General features: G+C 35.5%; 1 protein-coding gene across 1 annotated transcript in view; it reads right to left on the bottom strand.

Annotated features, from left to right (window-relative positions):
* LOC108723883 (fatty acid synthase) overlaps nt 1–11,737 on the bottom strand; it is a 24,696-nt gene extending 12,959 nt beyond the window's left edge. Inside the window, exons 1-4 of the mRNA XM_018449912.1 lie at nt 11,566–11,737; nt 11,134–11,387; nt 5,681–5,912; nt 5,009–5,427 (exon numbers count right to left, since the gene is read on the bottom strand). Of these exons, the coding sequence (XP_018305414.1) occupies nt 5,009–5,427; nt 5,681–5,912; nt 11,134–11,387; nt 11,566–11,737 (1,077 nt within the window). The remainder of the gene's footprint in view (nt 1–5,008; nt 5,428–5,680; nt 5,913–11,133; nt 11,388–11,565) is intronic.
* Nucleotides 11,738–12,932: the final 1,195 nt, after the last annotated feature.

Genomic DNA, 12,932 nt, shown 5'->3' with positions numbered 1-12,932 from the left:
CTCCTCCATTCATCTCTAATCTTGTCCTTTCTATCCATCCTTCATTTTTTTCCCCTTTCCTATCTCCTCCTCTTCTCTCATTTTCTCTTCCCCCTCTTTCCATTCCCCTGACCCTACCTCCACCATTTCCCCCTTCTCCTCTTTCCATCTTTCTTCCCTCTCCTTCAACTCTTCCTCTCCTTTTTTTCTTATCAACTCCTTTTGCCCCTCTGCTACCTCCCTTATTTCCTTCCTCACACACAGTCCCTTTAACTCTTCTCTCATTTCCTCTCTCATCTCCTTAAGTATTTCCTTCATCCTCCCCCCCCTTCTCTCCCTTTTAACTGGCGATCTTACCATTTTTTCACTTCTGAATATATCACTTATTTTGATCTCTCCCTCCTCTTCCCCTCCCTCTCCCTCCCTCTTCCTTTTCAGGTATTTCTCCAAATCTCCTGTGCTTCCTCGTCTATCCTTTACTAGCCTTTCAATTCTTCCCGTCATTTCCTCTCTCTTACTCCTATTTCCTCTATCTTTCCCGAACTGACTCGATCTATCGATATCTCTATCTCGACCGACCCGCTAGTTCTTCTTACCCGAACTCACTTGCCCTCATCACCTACTCCCTAACTCCTTTCCGTCTATCTCCCCGCGCACCACCTATCTAACTATCAATGCCTAACTATCAATGATTCCCCTAACCTCAATCCCTTTTCTCTCACTCTCTTTCCTGTCCACCTCCCTATCTTTCATTTCTCCCTCTACTCTCCCACCCTTCTCGCCACACCCTCTTTCACCTCCACTCACTTTATACTCTCTCACACCTCACTCTCTCCCTACTTCCACACCTTGCTCTGACTTTTCTCGAAGTAGTTGTAATTAAATGTTAAAGCGTACCTCAGAAACGTTTCGAAATACTTGAAAGTAAAAGTGCGTTATAATAAATGCTGGCTATTGAGTATTGGTAATATTAGCATCATGATATAATGACAAGCTACTGAACTAATAATTCCATAAGTAATCATTAAGATTCGCTATATACAATAATAGCGGAGATATTAAGAGAGGTCACAATGTATACACTGGCCATAATTCTACCTTCTCCTCTACTTTTAATTTCGTTCATAATCACGATCTTCATTTACCTATAAAGGTCACATTTCTAATAGTGTAGGTTCTATTTGATAAGCACGTATATGCTTAGCGCCTCTTTTACCTTTTTTTAAAAGGTAATCTTTTACTGATACGAAGGATAAAATTTTGTAACTACTACTTTGGTTGGAAAGGAAAATGTCTTTGAATGAATTGCAATATAAAAATTTTATATAAAAAGAATTAAAATCATTTGGATTGGAACAGGAAGATCCTTCAATAGGAATACAAAGACCAATCAAATCGTTTCAACTAGAATAACGTGTAATAGCTGATACAATTTGATACGATTTGATTGGTTGACACAAATTACAAGTTAGAGATCCTAATACTTGAGTCCCATGAGGCGTATTTGCCGCGAACCGCATAATCGCGTAACCAATCAGAAGCGATTCGCTGCACTGGTTTCGTATCTTACTGAACATCTAGACATCCACTTCCTCGACTGCAAACACCTAGACATTTAGTTTCTCGATGGCGAACAAATAAGCACCCATTTCCTCGAGGACGAACATCTAGACACCGACTTCCTCGACTGCGAACACCTAGACATCCACTTCCGCGACGGCGAACACTTAGACACTCATTTCCTCGACGGCGAATACCTAGACACCCACTTCCTCAACGGCGAACATCTAGACAACACCTAAACACTTAATTCATCGACGGCGAACACCTAAACACCCACTTCCTCGGCGGCAAACACCTAGATATTTAGTTTCTTGATGGCGAACACCTAGACATTTAGTTTCTCGATGGTGTACACTTAGATATTTAGTTTCTCGATAGCGAACACCTATTATCATTTCCTAGTTTAGTTAGCCATTACCAGCGTGTTTCATTATTACTGACTTTACCGATTCTGTTGTTTCGAAAAAACAACCGAGACACTATCGTAGTCCGTAGTATAGTACAGATCACAGCGCTCGCTGATCATATATGTCACTAGGGCTCTTTGCGTAAAAAATGTCAGAAGGACACGAAAAGGATGCGCGGAATGCGGTCGACGATGATAATGACGTATCTGAACGTGAAAAGTTACAGATCCAAACTTTCCGTCGCAAAATCTCCATTATAGGGTGCGTAGATAAAAATAAAAACACACATAATACAATCGGAGTATAAGTTATCGATTAAGTGTACTTAAAGACTCGATCGGGATGGCCGTTATTGAGATCCGATAACCTCGATCTGACGCAATTCGCCGGTTCGCATAAAGGAGGCACAGCAGTGTTTCGTGCCATGCTTAGCGCTGAGACACTATCGTGTCTCCAGATTTTTAGTGTAAAAATGAAAATAAGAGGAACAACCTCTAATGGCCTTGATCTTAACAAATGGTATCTAGGTTGTGATCTTAAATAACATTCAAGAGGTTATAGCCGTCGGTTAGACATTTTGGATAATGCAAATGCCGGTAGTACTGTAAGTTTCGAACCTCATATCTTGAAATGTATTTAACGAAAAAATATCATAGCATTTTGGAAAGCTCTTGAAATAAGCTACAAAAATACGCAATAAAAAATGGCGAGTTCCGTTTAAAAAATTTTATGTAATATGGACCTGACCTTAAGAACATCTTCTCAAGGTCAACCAAGGTCACCGTCTTTTTCCTCCTTGAAACCATGAATCTTTCATCTGAAACATTTTTCCGTATCATTAACAATTTTCGAGATATTTCAGTGTTAAAATGGGACACCCTGTATATACAAGGTGGGGCAACTAAAACAGGTCACTTGAATAACTCGCTTGTTTTTAACAATAGAAGTAAAAGTGCCAAATAAAAGTTGCATGGTTTCAAGGGGCACGTATTTTGGTCATGTTGTCTTTCTTCTAGGTAGAGGCGTTATATATAAAAAGATGAAAGCTATTTTTTTAAACGGAATTGTGTAACTACTTGACTTTTACACGCGCGGATTAGCTCGTCGGATTTCGGTGATCGGTCTGGATACGTGAAAAGAGGTTCGTGGCGGAGAGAGTAGATGTAATAACGGAACGAAACAGTTTGTATAAAAAAAATATAAATGTGGGTGCAATAGCTTTATTGGTATCGAAATCAGAGAATACAATGTAAATGGAAACGCGGTCGCTGGCGATATACGTAACCATCGATTTTGACAATCTGCAACTATAATAATAATTTTATTTTTTATATATTTGTGTGCGTGTGTGTGTGTGTGTGTGTGTGTGTGTGTGTGTGTGTGTGTGTGTGTGCGTGTGTGTGTGTGCGTGTGCGTGTGTGTGTGTGTGCGTGCGCGCGCGCGCGCGTGTGTGTGCGCGCGTGTGTGTGCATACGCGATAATAGGTCGAGTATTTGTATGTGTGTGTAAGAGCAGCGAAACTCGTCGCAGACGAATTTTTGTGCTGTCGCGGTGTCGCGTGGCGGGCCGCGGGACCGCGGCGGTTCGGTTCGCGGCGATAAGCGTGGTCGCGAGACGCGAGTATACGCCAACTCTATCACGATCGCGGCGCGGCGAATATGAGAATTCTCCCAAATATAATGGAATCGGTCAGCTTTAGAAGGCGGTGCCGACGGTCGAGAATGCTCGACAGAGGCAGAGAAATCTCTATCCCTTTGCTACTGTCGGGATCGATACAGAGTCCCTCCTGAGGGAACCAGCGGTCGAGAACGCTCGATGGGGATAATACCCTCTGGCGTCTGGTGCGGTAGGAACAGCAAGGCGACACTGACCGACGGCCGAGAAAGCTCGGCGGGGCAGAGTACGCTCTGTCCCCGGAGGATTCCCGTCGGTGCAGCGGTGCAGGAATATGCGGCTAGTCGGCGATCGAGTCGTTAGCTATCGAGAACTCTCGATCGTGACAGAGTATACTCTACCACTTGGTTTCGCTATCCAATCGGCGTGGAAGAGGATCGGAGCAGGATCGGAGCGGAAAAAGAAGAGCCGCGCGTTAAAACACGCGGCTTTTATATTGCATTGTTGCTCCTGCCCGATTGTTCTGTAATCGTTCGGTGATTCTCGCTGGTTCACAATACGAGCGAGAGACGCGCATTTCGGCGCGGTTCGCGCGTGTTCGGCTCTTCTCGACGGAACGGCTGTCACCCGTGAATTATGTTTGAAATTGCTTATCGGGCAATTTGCCCTCATCGCTTGCAGTGGCCGTAGGCCAATAATTTATTTATTAGAGATATTTTATATTTTATTGTGGCGCATATTGACATAAAATATTAAATAACTCGTAAGCTATTAATTTTTTGGTAACCATACCTTAATACTTTTATGAACAGAATGTTCAGTGGCCTACGACCACTGCAAGCGATGAGGGCAAATTGCCCGATAAGCAATTTCAAACATAATTCACAGGTGACAGCCGTTCCGCCGAGGAGAGCCGAACATGCACGAACCGCGCCGAAATGCGCGTCTCACAATTATTAAAAAGCTAATAGCTTACGAGTTATTTAACATTTTGTGTCAATATGTATCAGAATAAAATGTAAAATATCTCGAAAACTATTGGTTTTTTGATGTCACTACCTTAACACTTTTATATGCAGAATAATTAAAGGAATCATATTACGTAAAAAAAATCATACAATTCCATGTAAAAAAATGGAAATGACCTTTATATCTCTTTAGCACCTCCACTTACAAGAAAAACAATATGACCAAAATACATCCCCATTGAAACCATGCAACTTTTGTTTGACACTTTTCTTTCTATTGTTAAAAACAAGCAAGTTATTCAAGTGGCCTGTTTTAGATGCCTCACCCTGTATATGTGTTCGGTTTAATCCATTCTATCTGCATATGAACGTTGTGTCAATAATTATCAGACACCCTATATATGTCCGTAACTGTGCATAAAATGAAATAAAATAAATTTTATAATAACATATAAAACCAGAAATCACTTATTTTACCTTAGCGATTTGATTAAAACCACTCGCAGGTTCAGTATGCCCAAGATTGGATTTTACAGAGCCGATAATTAATGGAGTTTCTCTATTTTTACACAGAACATTATAGATAGCATTAATTTCTGGAGGATCGCCAGCTATGGTAGCGGTACCATGTGCTTCGACATAATCCAAACAAGATACTGGTATTTTGCATTCTTCGTAAAATTCCTTTAGTAAGGTATATTGCATTTGTGATGAAGGATATGTTATGCCTTCTGATTTGTAACCATCACTATTCAATTTAATATATGGATATATGGCATAAATCCTCTTAGCATTTTTTGCTTTTTGAAGGTATACCACTGCGATCGTTTCGCTACGTGCATAACCGTTAGCAGCGCTATCAAATGGTCTACAATAACCGTCGGGTGACAAGACACCTGGAAGATACAAAATACAGCATGCATTTTTAATATACAATGAATTAATTTATATTTATTTAAAAACTTATCAATTTTATCAATGATAAAGTATATTCCATTTCGATAAATATTTATCAGAAACGTTTTGTCAAAATTACATAGCTCGTAATAGTTTCCTATTTATTGTGGATAAAAACTAAATTTCATGCATAGTGTATAATTAGACTAATAAGTTTTAATAAAAATATAAAGTTAATATTTTATAACATACCAAGCCGAGCGAATTGCAGGTTTATAAGAGGATGAAAACATAAATTTGCAGTTCCAATTATCGCATCTTCGCATTTTCCTGACATAATATAATAGTAACCACGGGCTATGGCGTAAAGACTAGAACTGCATGCTGTATCGATAGTATAAGATGGTCCTTTTAGATCAAAGTAGTGTGAAATAATATTTGCCATCGTAGATTTATTCAATCCGAGAACATTCTGTCCGCTTAACTAATTGCAGAAAATTTATTATTGCAATTCTTTCATATGAACAATTAAAATAGCAATGTCTTTCTACTATTTTTATGAATGACATATATATGTCTATATATATATTATAATAGATATATGTATATATATATATTGTTACTTGCATTAATATACGGACATCATGATACATTAGGAATTATTACCTCTTAAACATAATTTTTGTTGGAGTAAGAAATTCCCAGCTTTTTTTTTAATTGAAATATTCATTATAGTTGTTAGAAACATAAATTTTATTTATATAATTACGTTTATATGATACAGTTTCGAGTATATTAAACTATAGACAGAATTTTGCTTAATTCTGGTATCGCAAAAATATTCGGGCACATAACAAGATATAATAACATAAATATGTAATAACATAAATATGTGTTAACGAAATGATAATAATTTTAGTACTTTAATTGTTGGATAAACTTTTTGTTTATAGCTGCAAACGTTTAGGCATATTTAGAAATAATTTTTGTTAAATAATCTGATGTAATGTATGTACGCCTCCACTCCTGTTTTAATCATAATTTTATTTCTCCTTTTGATCTTATAGGTGTAATTCGTAATGTTACGATTTAATAAATTCTATAAATTTTCTATGGGATTTAAATCTGGTGACTGTGATGGAGGATATAATACTTTTGGACAGTTACATAATAAATATTCTTGCACTATTCGCGATTTACGTTTTGAATCATTGTCTTGATAAAATTTGAAACTATCTCGTATATTTATATTTCATTAGCACTTTTTATTTAATTGTCTTTTAGAATACTTAAATATTTATTTTTATCCAAAATTCCGTTAATGAAAACTAATTCACCCACTCCTCTACTTGAAATACAACCCCAAATCATTAAACTTCCACCACCGTGTGTCATAGTTGGCTTCGAATTTTTTAGTTTGAATTCTCTGCTTGCTTTTCGCCATATCATTTTCCGCACGTCAGATTAAAAAATGTTAAAGAACGATGGCAGTTTGGGTCAAATTTGCTTATAATGAAAACGTATGAAATCGGTCAATCTTTATTTTCAAATTAAATCTCAATAAACGACTTTTATATTTTGTGCACTAAGAATAATAACATACATATCGACTTATTTTCTAGAATCAAATTGTAATCTGTTTTACTTATATGTATGTTTGTTTTGAATTTGCACTTTGAATAACATACGAGTTACTTTTCATAATATATTATTAAATTTAGATAATATACACTTTATGTATGTTCACTTTGAACTGGCACGTTTATTAATAATATATCAGTTACTTTTCATGGTAATATATTATTTTAAATAATCATTTGAATTTTTAAAGGTTTAAATTTTTGAGGATCTTTTTTTGAACATGGCCTGAACTTTTCATTTTTATGATTTTTTTGGGATATTATATATCGTTATGTCGCACTCATTAAGTATATCTGTCCTTATCCAACATATGCCAACACTATCTATCGCAAGACCGTGCAATTATTATTACACGGAATTTCGGCTCTGTTGACGTCGGAATTCTGTTCTGACAAGGAGAGGCTACGCTCTGCTCTTCACCGATTTTCAAACTTGCAGCAATGTTAGAGAAGCCTACCAAATGAACACCTGTAAAACCGTTCCCGTTAATGGGCTGTAGAAGCTGAGTAATGAGTATTTAAAAATATACCAAAAATATGGAAACAGTCTAATATCTCAGAAAATATGCATTTTTGAGAAAAATGTCTTAGACAAAAGTGTTAGGGTTTAATAAGATGTATTTACTGATTTTATTAGTTTGACCTTGGGTGGCATCATCAATCTTGGCTTCACCTTGCCATCCAAAGTCAAACCAATAAAACTAGTAAATACATCTTATTAAACCCTATCACTTTTGTCTAAGACATTTTTCTCAAAAATGCATATTTTCTGAGATATTAGACTGTTTCCATATTTTTGGTATATTTTTGAATGCTCATTACTCGGCTTCTACAGCCCATTAGCGGGAACGGTTTTACAGGTGTTCATTTGGTAGGCTCCTCTAACATTGCTGCAAGTTTGAAAATCGTTGAAGAGCAGAGCGTAGCCTCTTCGTGCAATGCATGTAATTACGTTCGAGGAGAAATATTCTCTTCTACGCTTTGAATCTTAATTCTACAAACTCAGTAGTGTTTGTTCAAGAAAGCTGAATCTTCCGCTTCACACTTATTTTCAATCTACGCCGTAAAACTTTCATATCAAGCAAATGTTAACCTCAGATAATAGTTTTACGTATCAGAAAAAATGAATTTTGTAATTTTTTTCCAATTTTCTCGTGAAATCGTGTTTTCCGGGATTTTTTTTTATGCGTTCTTTAAGTCTGTGCAAAAAAATTTTGCAATCCGTGAAACCAGTTCGGAGATTTCTCTTAAAACGTAATTGTGGTAAAATGGGACCCCCTTTAGTATTCACTTAACACGTGTCTAACAAGATCCAGCTTCGACCGTTATGTACCTTTAATTTGTTGTGTATTCACATGTGCAGTTTTAATAAATCATTTATTATTATTTTTTCACATTAAGATCCAGTGTAATATCACAGAAATATTCCTGATATATTACATGTTGATAAATAACATTGAAATATCACAATAATATTTTTGTGATATGTCACAATAGTATTGCTGCAATTTATGAGTAATATTGTGGCAATAAAACGTATTAAGGAGCAGAGAGTGACATATTATATATTATAATGATTATTAACGTTTCTACGATGTCTACTTGACGTTAAAGACGTTATTAAGATGTTAATTATTAAGATATCACAAAATTATACATATACATACATAGGGTAAAGACAGCTATAAAATGTTAAAACTAACTCCGATATGAAATGCATATTAAGACTTTTAATTGATACATTTATCATATATATATGATTATACATTACTACCAGTTGATTATCAGTACTGAAAATTTATAGTTACTGTTACGTATACTACAGATTTTCAGTACTGGCAGTAGTCAACTGATAGTGATATACGAATATGGCCTGAATATAGCTATAGCTATCTTGAGAAGCAGAAAAAGAAACCATTTTATAATTTAGTTCTATGTAGGTAAATGTGTTTTAGGTAAATTTATAATGAAATTATAGTAAATAAATATTATATTGCTCCAATTGAAGATAATTAATTAAGTAATTGAAATTTAATACTTTTATAACAGTAGTAACACAAGAATTAAATAACGTCTGCCTAGCTGGACCCCCCCAACCAAATCTTAATGAAAAAATTATATAATAATGCGCTATTTATGCGCTATTCATATCCGAAAACAAAAATTTTTGTGCTCCTTCTGTTTAGCTAAAAAAAAATTTTTGGGGAGGGGACTAAGTAGGCAGTCAGTCAGTCCCCCCCCCCATTAAAAATAATTGATTTGAAAAATTAAATACACAGGATTTATGCGCTATTTATGCGCTACTATTTCCAAGCAGTTTCGATTTTTACGCTGCAACCCTTAAGGCACTTCCCTCTTGGAACAAACAGACATATTCACCCTTAAGTCATTTAAAATTGCAAAATTGAATACTCTGATTATGCATAATAATTCTCTGATTTATGCACTACTATTTCCAAGCATTTTCGATTTTTGCGCTGCAACCCTTAAGGCACTTCCCTCTTGGAGCAAATAGATATATTTATCCCTATGTTGTTTAAAATTGCAAAATTAATTCTTTAATTGTACATGAAATGTATCTGAATTATTATCGCTCCCTACTCTCCGACTGCGTACTGCTTGATCACGCACACGAAATCGGGGCGCTCGCGGATCGACATCGATCACCGATAGCGCTATTGGTCCCCGCGATCAGCATAGTGATAAGCGAATAAGGAGTAAGGCTATACTATCTCGTAAAGGCTCGGTGTTTTCGACAACGCAGAAACACGCACCAAAAGAAACGCATTCCGTAGTCAAGACCGCTCGAAAGTCAAAACGGCATATCACTCGGCGCGTGATCGAGAGTCTCTCGCAGAAACATATTAATGTCGTTTTGAACAGTCTTAATAAATCATTTATTAATGTCTGTAAAAGATAACATGTCTGTAAAAGACAACATGTCTTCCTCTTAGGTTTTATGTAAGTTGCATACAGGGAGAGATCTTATAAATAGATATCGACCAATGCCGACTCGATCCGTGATTGGCCGTGTTCATTCATAATAACTCTGCCATGTGTTGTGAAACTGCATGTAAGAATGAGAGAAACAAATATGAAAGTGAGAGAAGCGACACTGGTTTGCTGTCAAGATTCTCATTTGTGATGTCATAACTTACAAGGAAAGGGACCCAACTGTCCCCTTCCGATTTTAATGAGCTTTTAATATGTTATTTTCCAAACAAAAATGAGCGACGTATTTTTTTATAAGTGACCATACGCACTTTTAGGGGGTCAAACACCCTTTAGAAAAAAATTGGTTTTTCTCTTTTGAAGCAAATATCGCCGGAACTGTAAGATATAGAAAAAAAATTTTTCAGAATGAAAATTGAATGGCATTAAGAGCACTTTAGAACTATAACAAAAAATGTTTTTAGTTATTTATTTATAATAAAAATTATTTATATTTATAAAGAAAAAATTTTTTTTATTATATTTCTAAAGTACTCTTAATGCCATTTAATTTTCATTCTGAAAATTTTTTTTTATTTCTTACAGTTCCGGCGATATTCGTTTCGAAAGAGAAAAGTCAACTTTTCGAAGGAGTGCTTCACCCCTTAAAATTGCGTATGGGCACGTATAAAAAAATACGTTTCGCTCATTTTTGTTTAGAGAATAACATACTAAAAGCTCATTAAAATCGGAGAAGGATAATTGGGTCTCTTTCCTTGTTAGTTAAATAACTTAGTTATTATAGTGTTTTGAAAAGCTCTCGAGGTAAACTGCAAGAAAATGTAATTATAAATAGGGGAATAAATATATTCCATTTAAAAAAATCGACGTGACCTCGACTTGGCCTTGGCGACGCCACCCAAGGTCAAATCAATAATACCTTCTTATGTCCCTCTCCGAACGATACAACTTTTGTTCGAAACATTTTTCCTTATGTACCATGATTTTCGAGAAATTGTAATGCATTATTTAAAACGAGACATTCTGTGGCCTTGCGCGCGCGTGTGTGTGTGTGTGTGTGTGTGTGCGCGTGCGTGCGTGCGCGCGCGCGCGTGTAAAAATAATCTTTCTTACCTGAGTATCTTTAAACAATGTTATTTGTGCTTCAATTAGAGATGATCCTATAATTACAGCAGTATTTTTTCCTTTTAATTGCTTCGGATTGATTCCCGCATCGATGATTGCTTCGTAAGAATGTTCTAATAACAGTCTCGTTTCGGGTGTGAATGCTTGTGCTTGCTCAAAAGATATTCCAAAAAAATCCGCATCAAATTTTTCTATATTATTGACAGTTCCCATACGTTTTGGGAATTCTGCATGCTCCATAGCTAAATATATTCAAATATTCCATTTATGTTTTTATATAAAATTTCAATTTGAAGTATCTTTATTGATAAATAAATATGTAATTATATTTAATACAGAATAGGTGACATATTCTATCACAATCAGTCAGGTATAAATGTAAAAATACAATTTATAAACACATAAATATGAATTAATTACCTATTTTCCATCGGTTATGGTCTGCACTTACAAGATCAACTTTATTGAATAAATTTTCTCGTAATTGATCCATGTTATCTGAATGAGGAAATCTACCAGCAATACCAGAAATAACGATCGCCTCACCGGAATCAATATCGTTCCATGATTTATCTGCTTCTTTGTCATCCATTATTATATTTTTAAGTAATCTAAAAAAATGCTGTAAATATTTTATGCACAATTGAGTATAATAGGTTAATTTTTTCTTTTGATTAAGTTAAAGTTAAAGATATATAAAATTAATTTATTTCTCTATTGAAAATTGCATAAACAAAACACTAACTTATTTAAAGTTGCGTTAAGATTAAATTAACTGAAGTTGAAGTAAATACTAATTTTAAAAGCATGGCATCATTTACATTAAAATTAAATGTCATTTTTTGAAATTAAGTTACTCTGAACTAAAGTCTCTCTAGTAAGAGTCGAGACATAAGCGAGACATAATCCTCATCGGTGATTAGTGCCGCCATGTTTCAGTATGTTAATGTGTTAGTGAATGTAAGTGAATAGATGTGTGGCAGCAATTTTTATAGGTGTAGTACCACGTTTGTCAAGATGGTGACGCCAGGGCGGACGTTTTTTTGCTTCGGTCTGAGTTAATTATCTTGAAATAATTATCGCCAGTCTAATTTTGGCCGTATTGACTTCCTTCTTATTTTTCCGAGGGCAGGTGTCATTTATTAAAGAAGTATCAGAATTATTAGCCGTTTCCGATAAGACTGAAACATGGCGTATTTCCGGTCTTGTGTTTCGACTCTCAATAGAGGGACTCTACCCTGAGCAAGAAGCAATAGCAATAAGATTTATTAAATATAAATTTAATATTCTATTTATAAAATAAGTTTATAAAATACTGAAAGAATGTTATATAAGCAGGAAACGGAAGTAACTCGTTACTTGTAACGAAATTACAGTTAGGGGAAAGTGGGGGAACTGTGCGCAGCGGGTAATTGTGCGCATCCTGGTTTGGTACTTTTTCAATGGATGAAGACATCACTGTGGTGAAATTTTACGCAGGAGATCGTCTTCTTAAGATATAATTATAAAAGATACGACGCAAATACGTTGCTACCCAGAGAAATACAAAAAAGTGAAATCAAATTTTTTCTTGTTATTTTAACATTCAGAAAATAAGATGGTAAGTCCGTATTTTTAATTTGTTTGTTTAAAGTTGCATACGTTATTAAAGTATGTTATTATGTGTGTCTTTTAAGCTGTTATTTATTAAGTTTGGTTAAGAAATGTTGAAGGAATCCTATTTCATATCGAGATTATCGAGTCAGGTCGCGACGGGCAACTGTGCACAAGCATTTTGAAGTGCGCAC

Source organism: Mycetomoellerius zeteki, unplaced genomic scaffold (genome assembly GCF_001594055.1).
Source record: "Mycetomoellerius zeteki isolate Tzet28-1 unplaced genomic scaffold, Tzet1.0 scaffold251, whole genome shotgun sequence".
NCBI lineage: Eukaryota > Metazoa > Arthropoda > Insecta > Hymenoptera > Formicidae > Mycetomoellerius > Mycetomoellerius zeteki.
The sequence above is the reverse complement of the archived record's forward strand: the minus strand, read 5'-3'. Positions and strand labels throughout refer to the sequence as shown.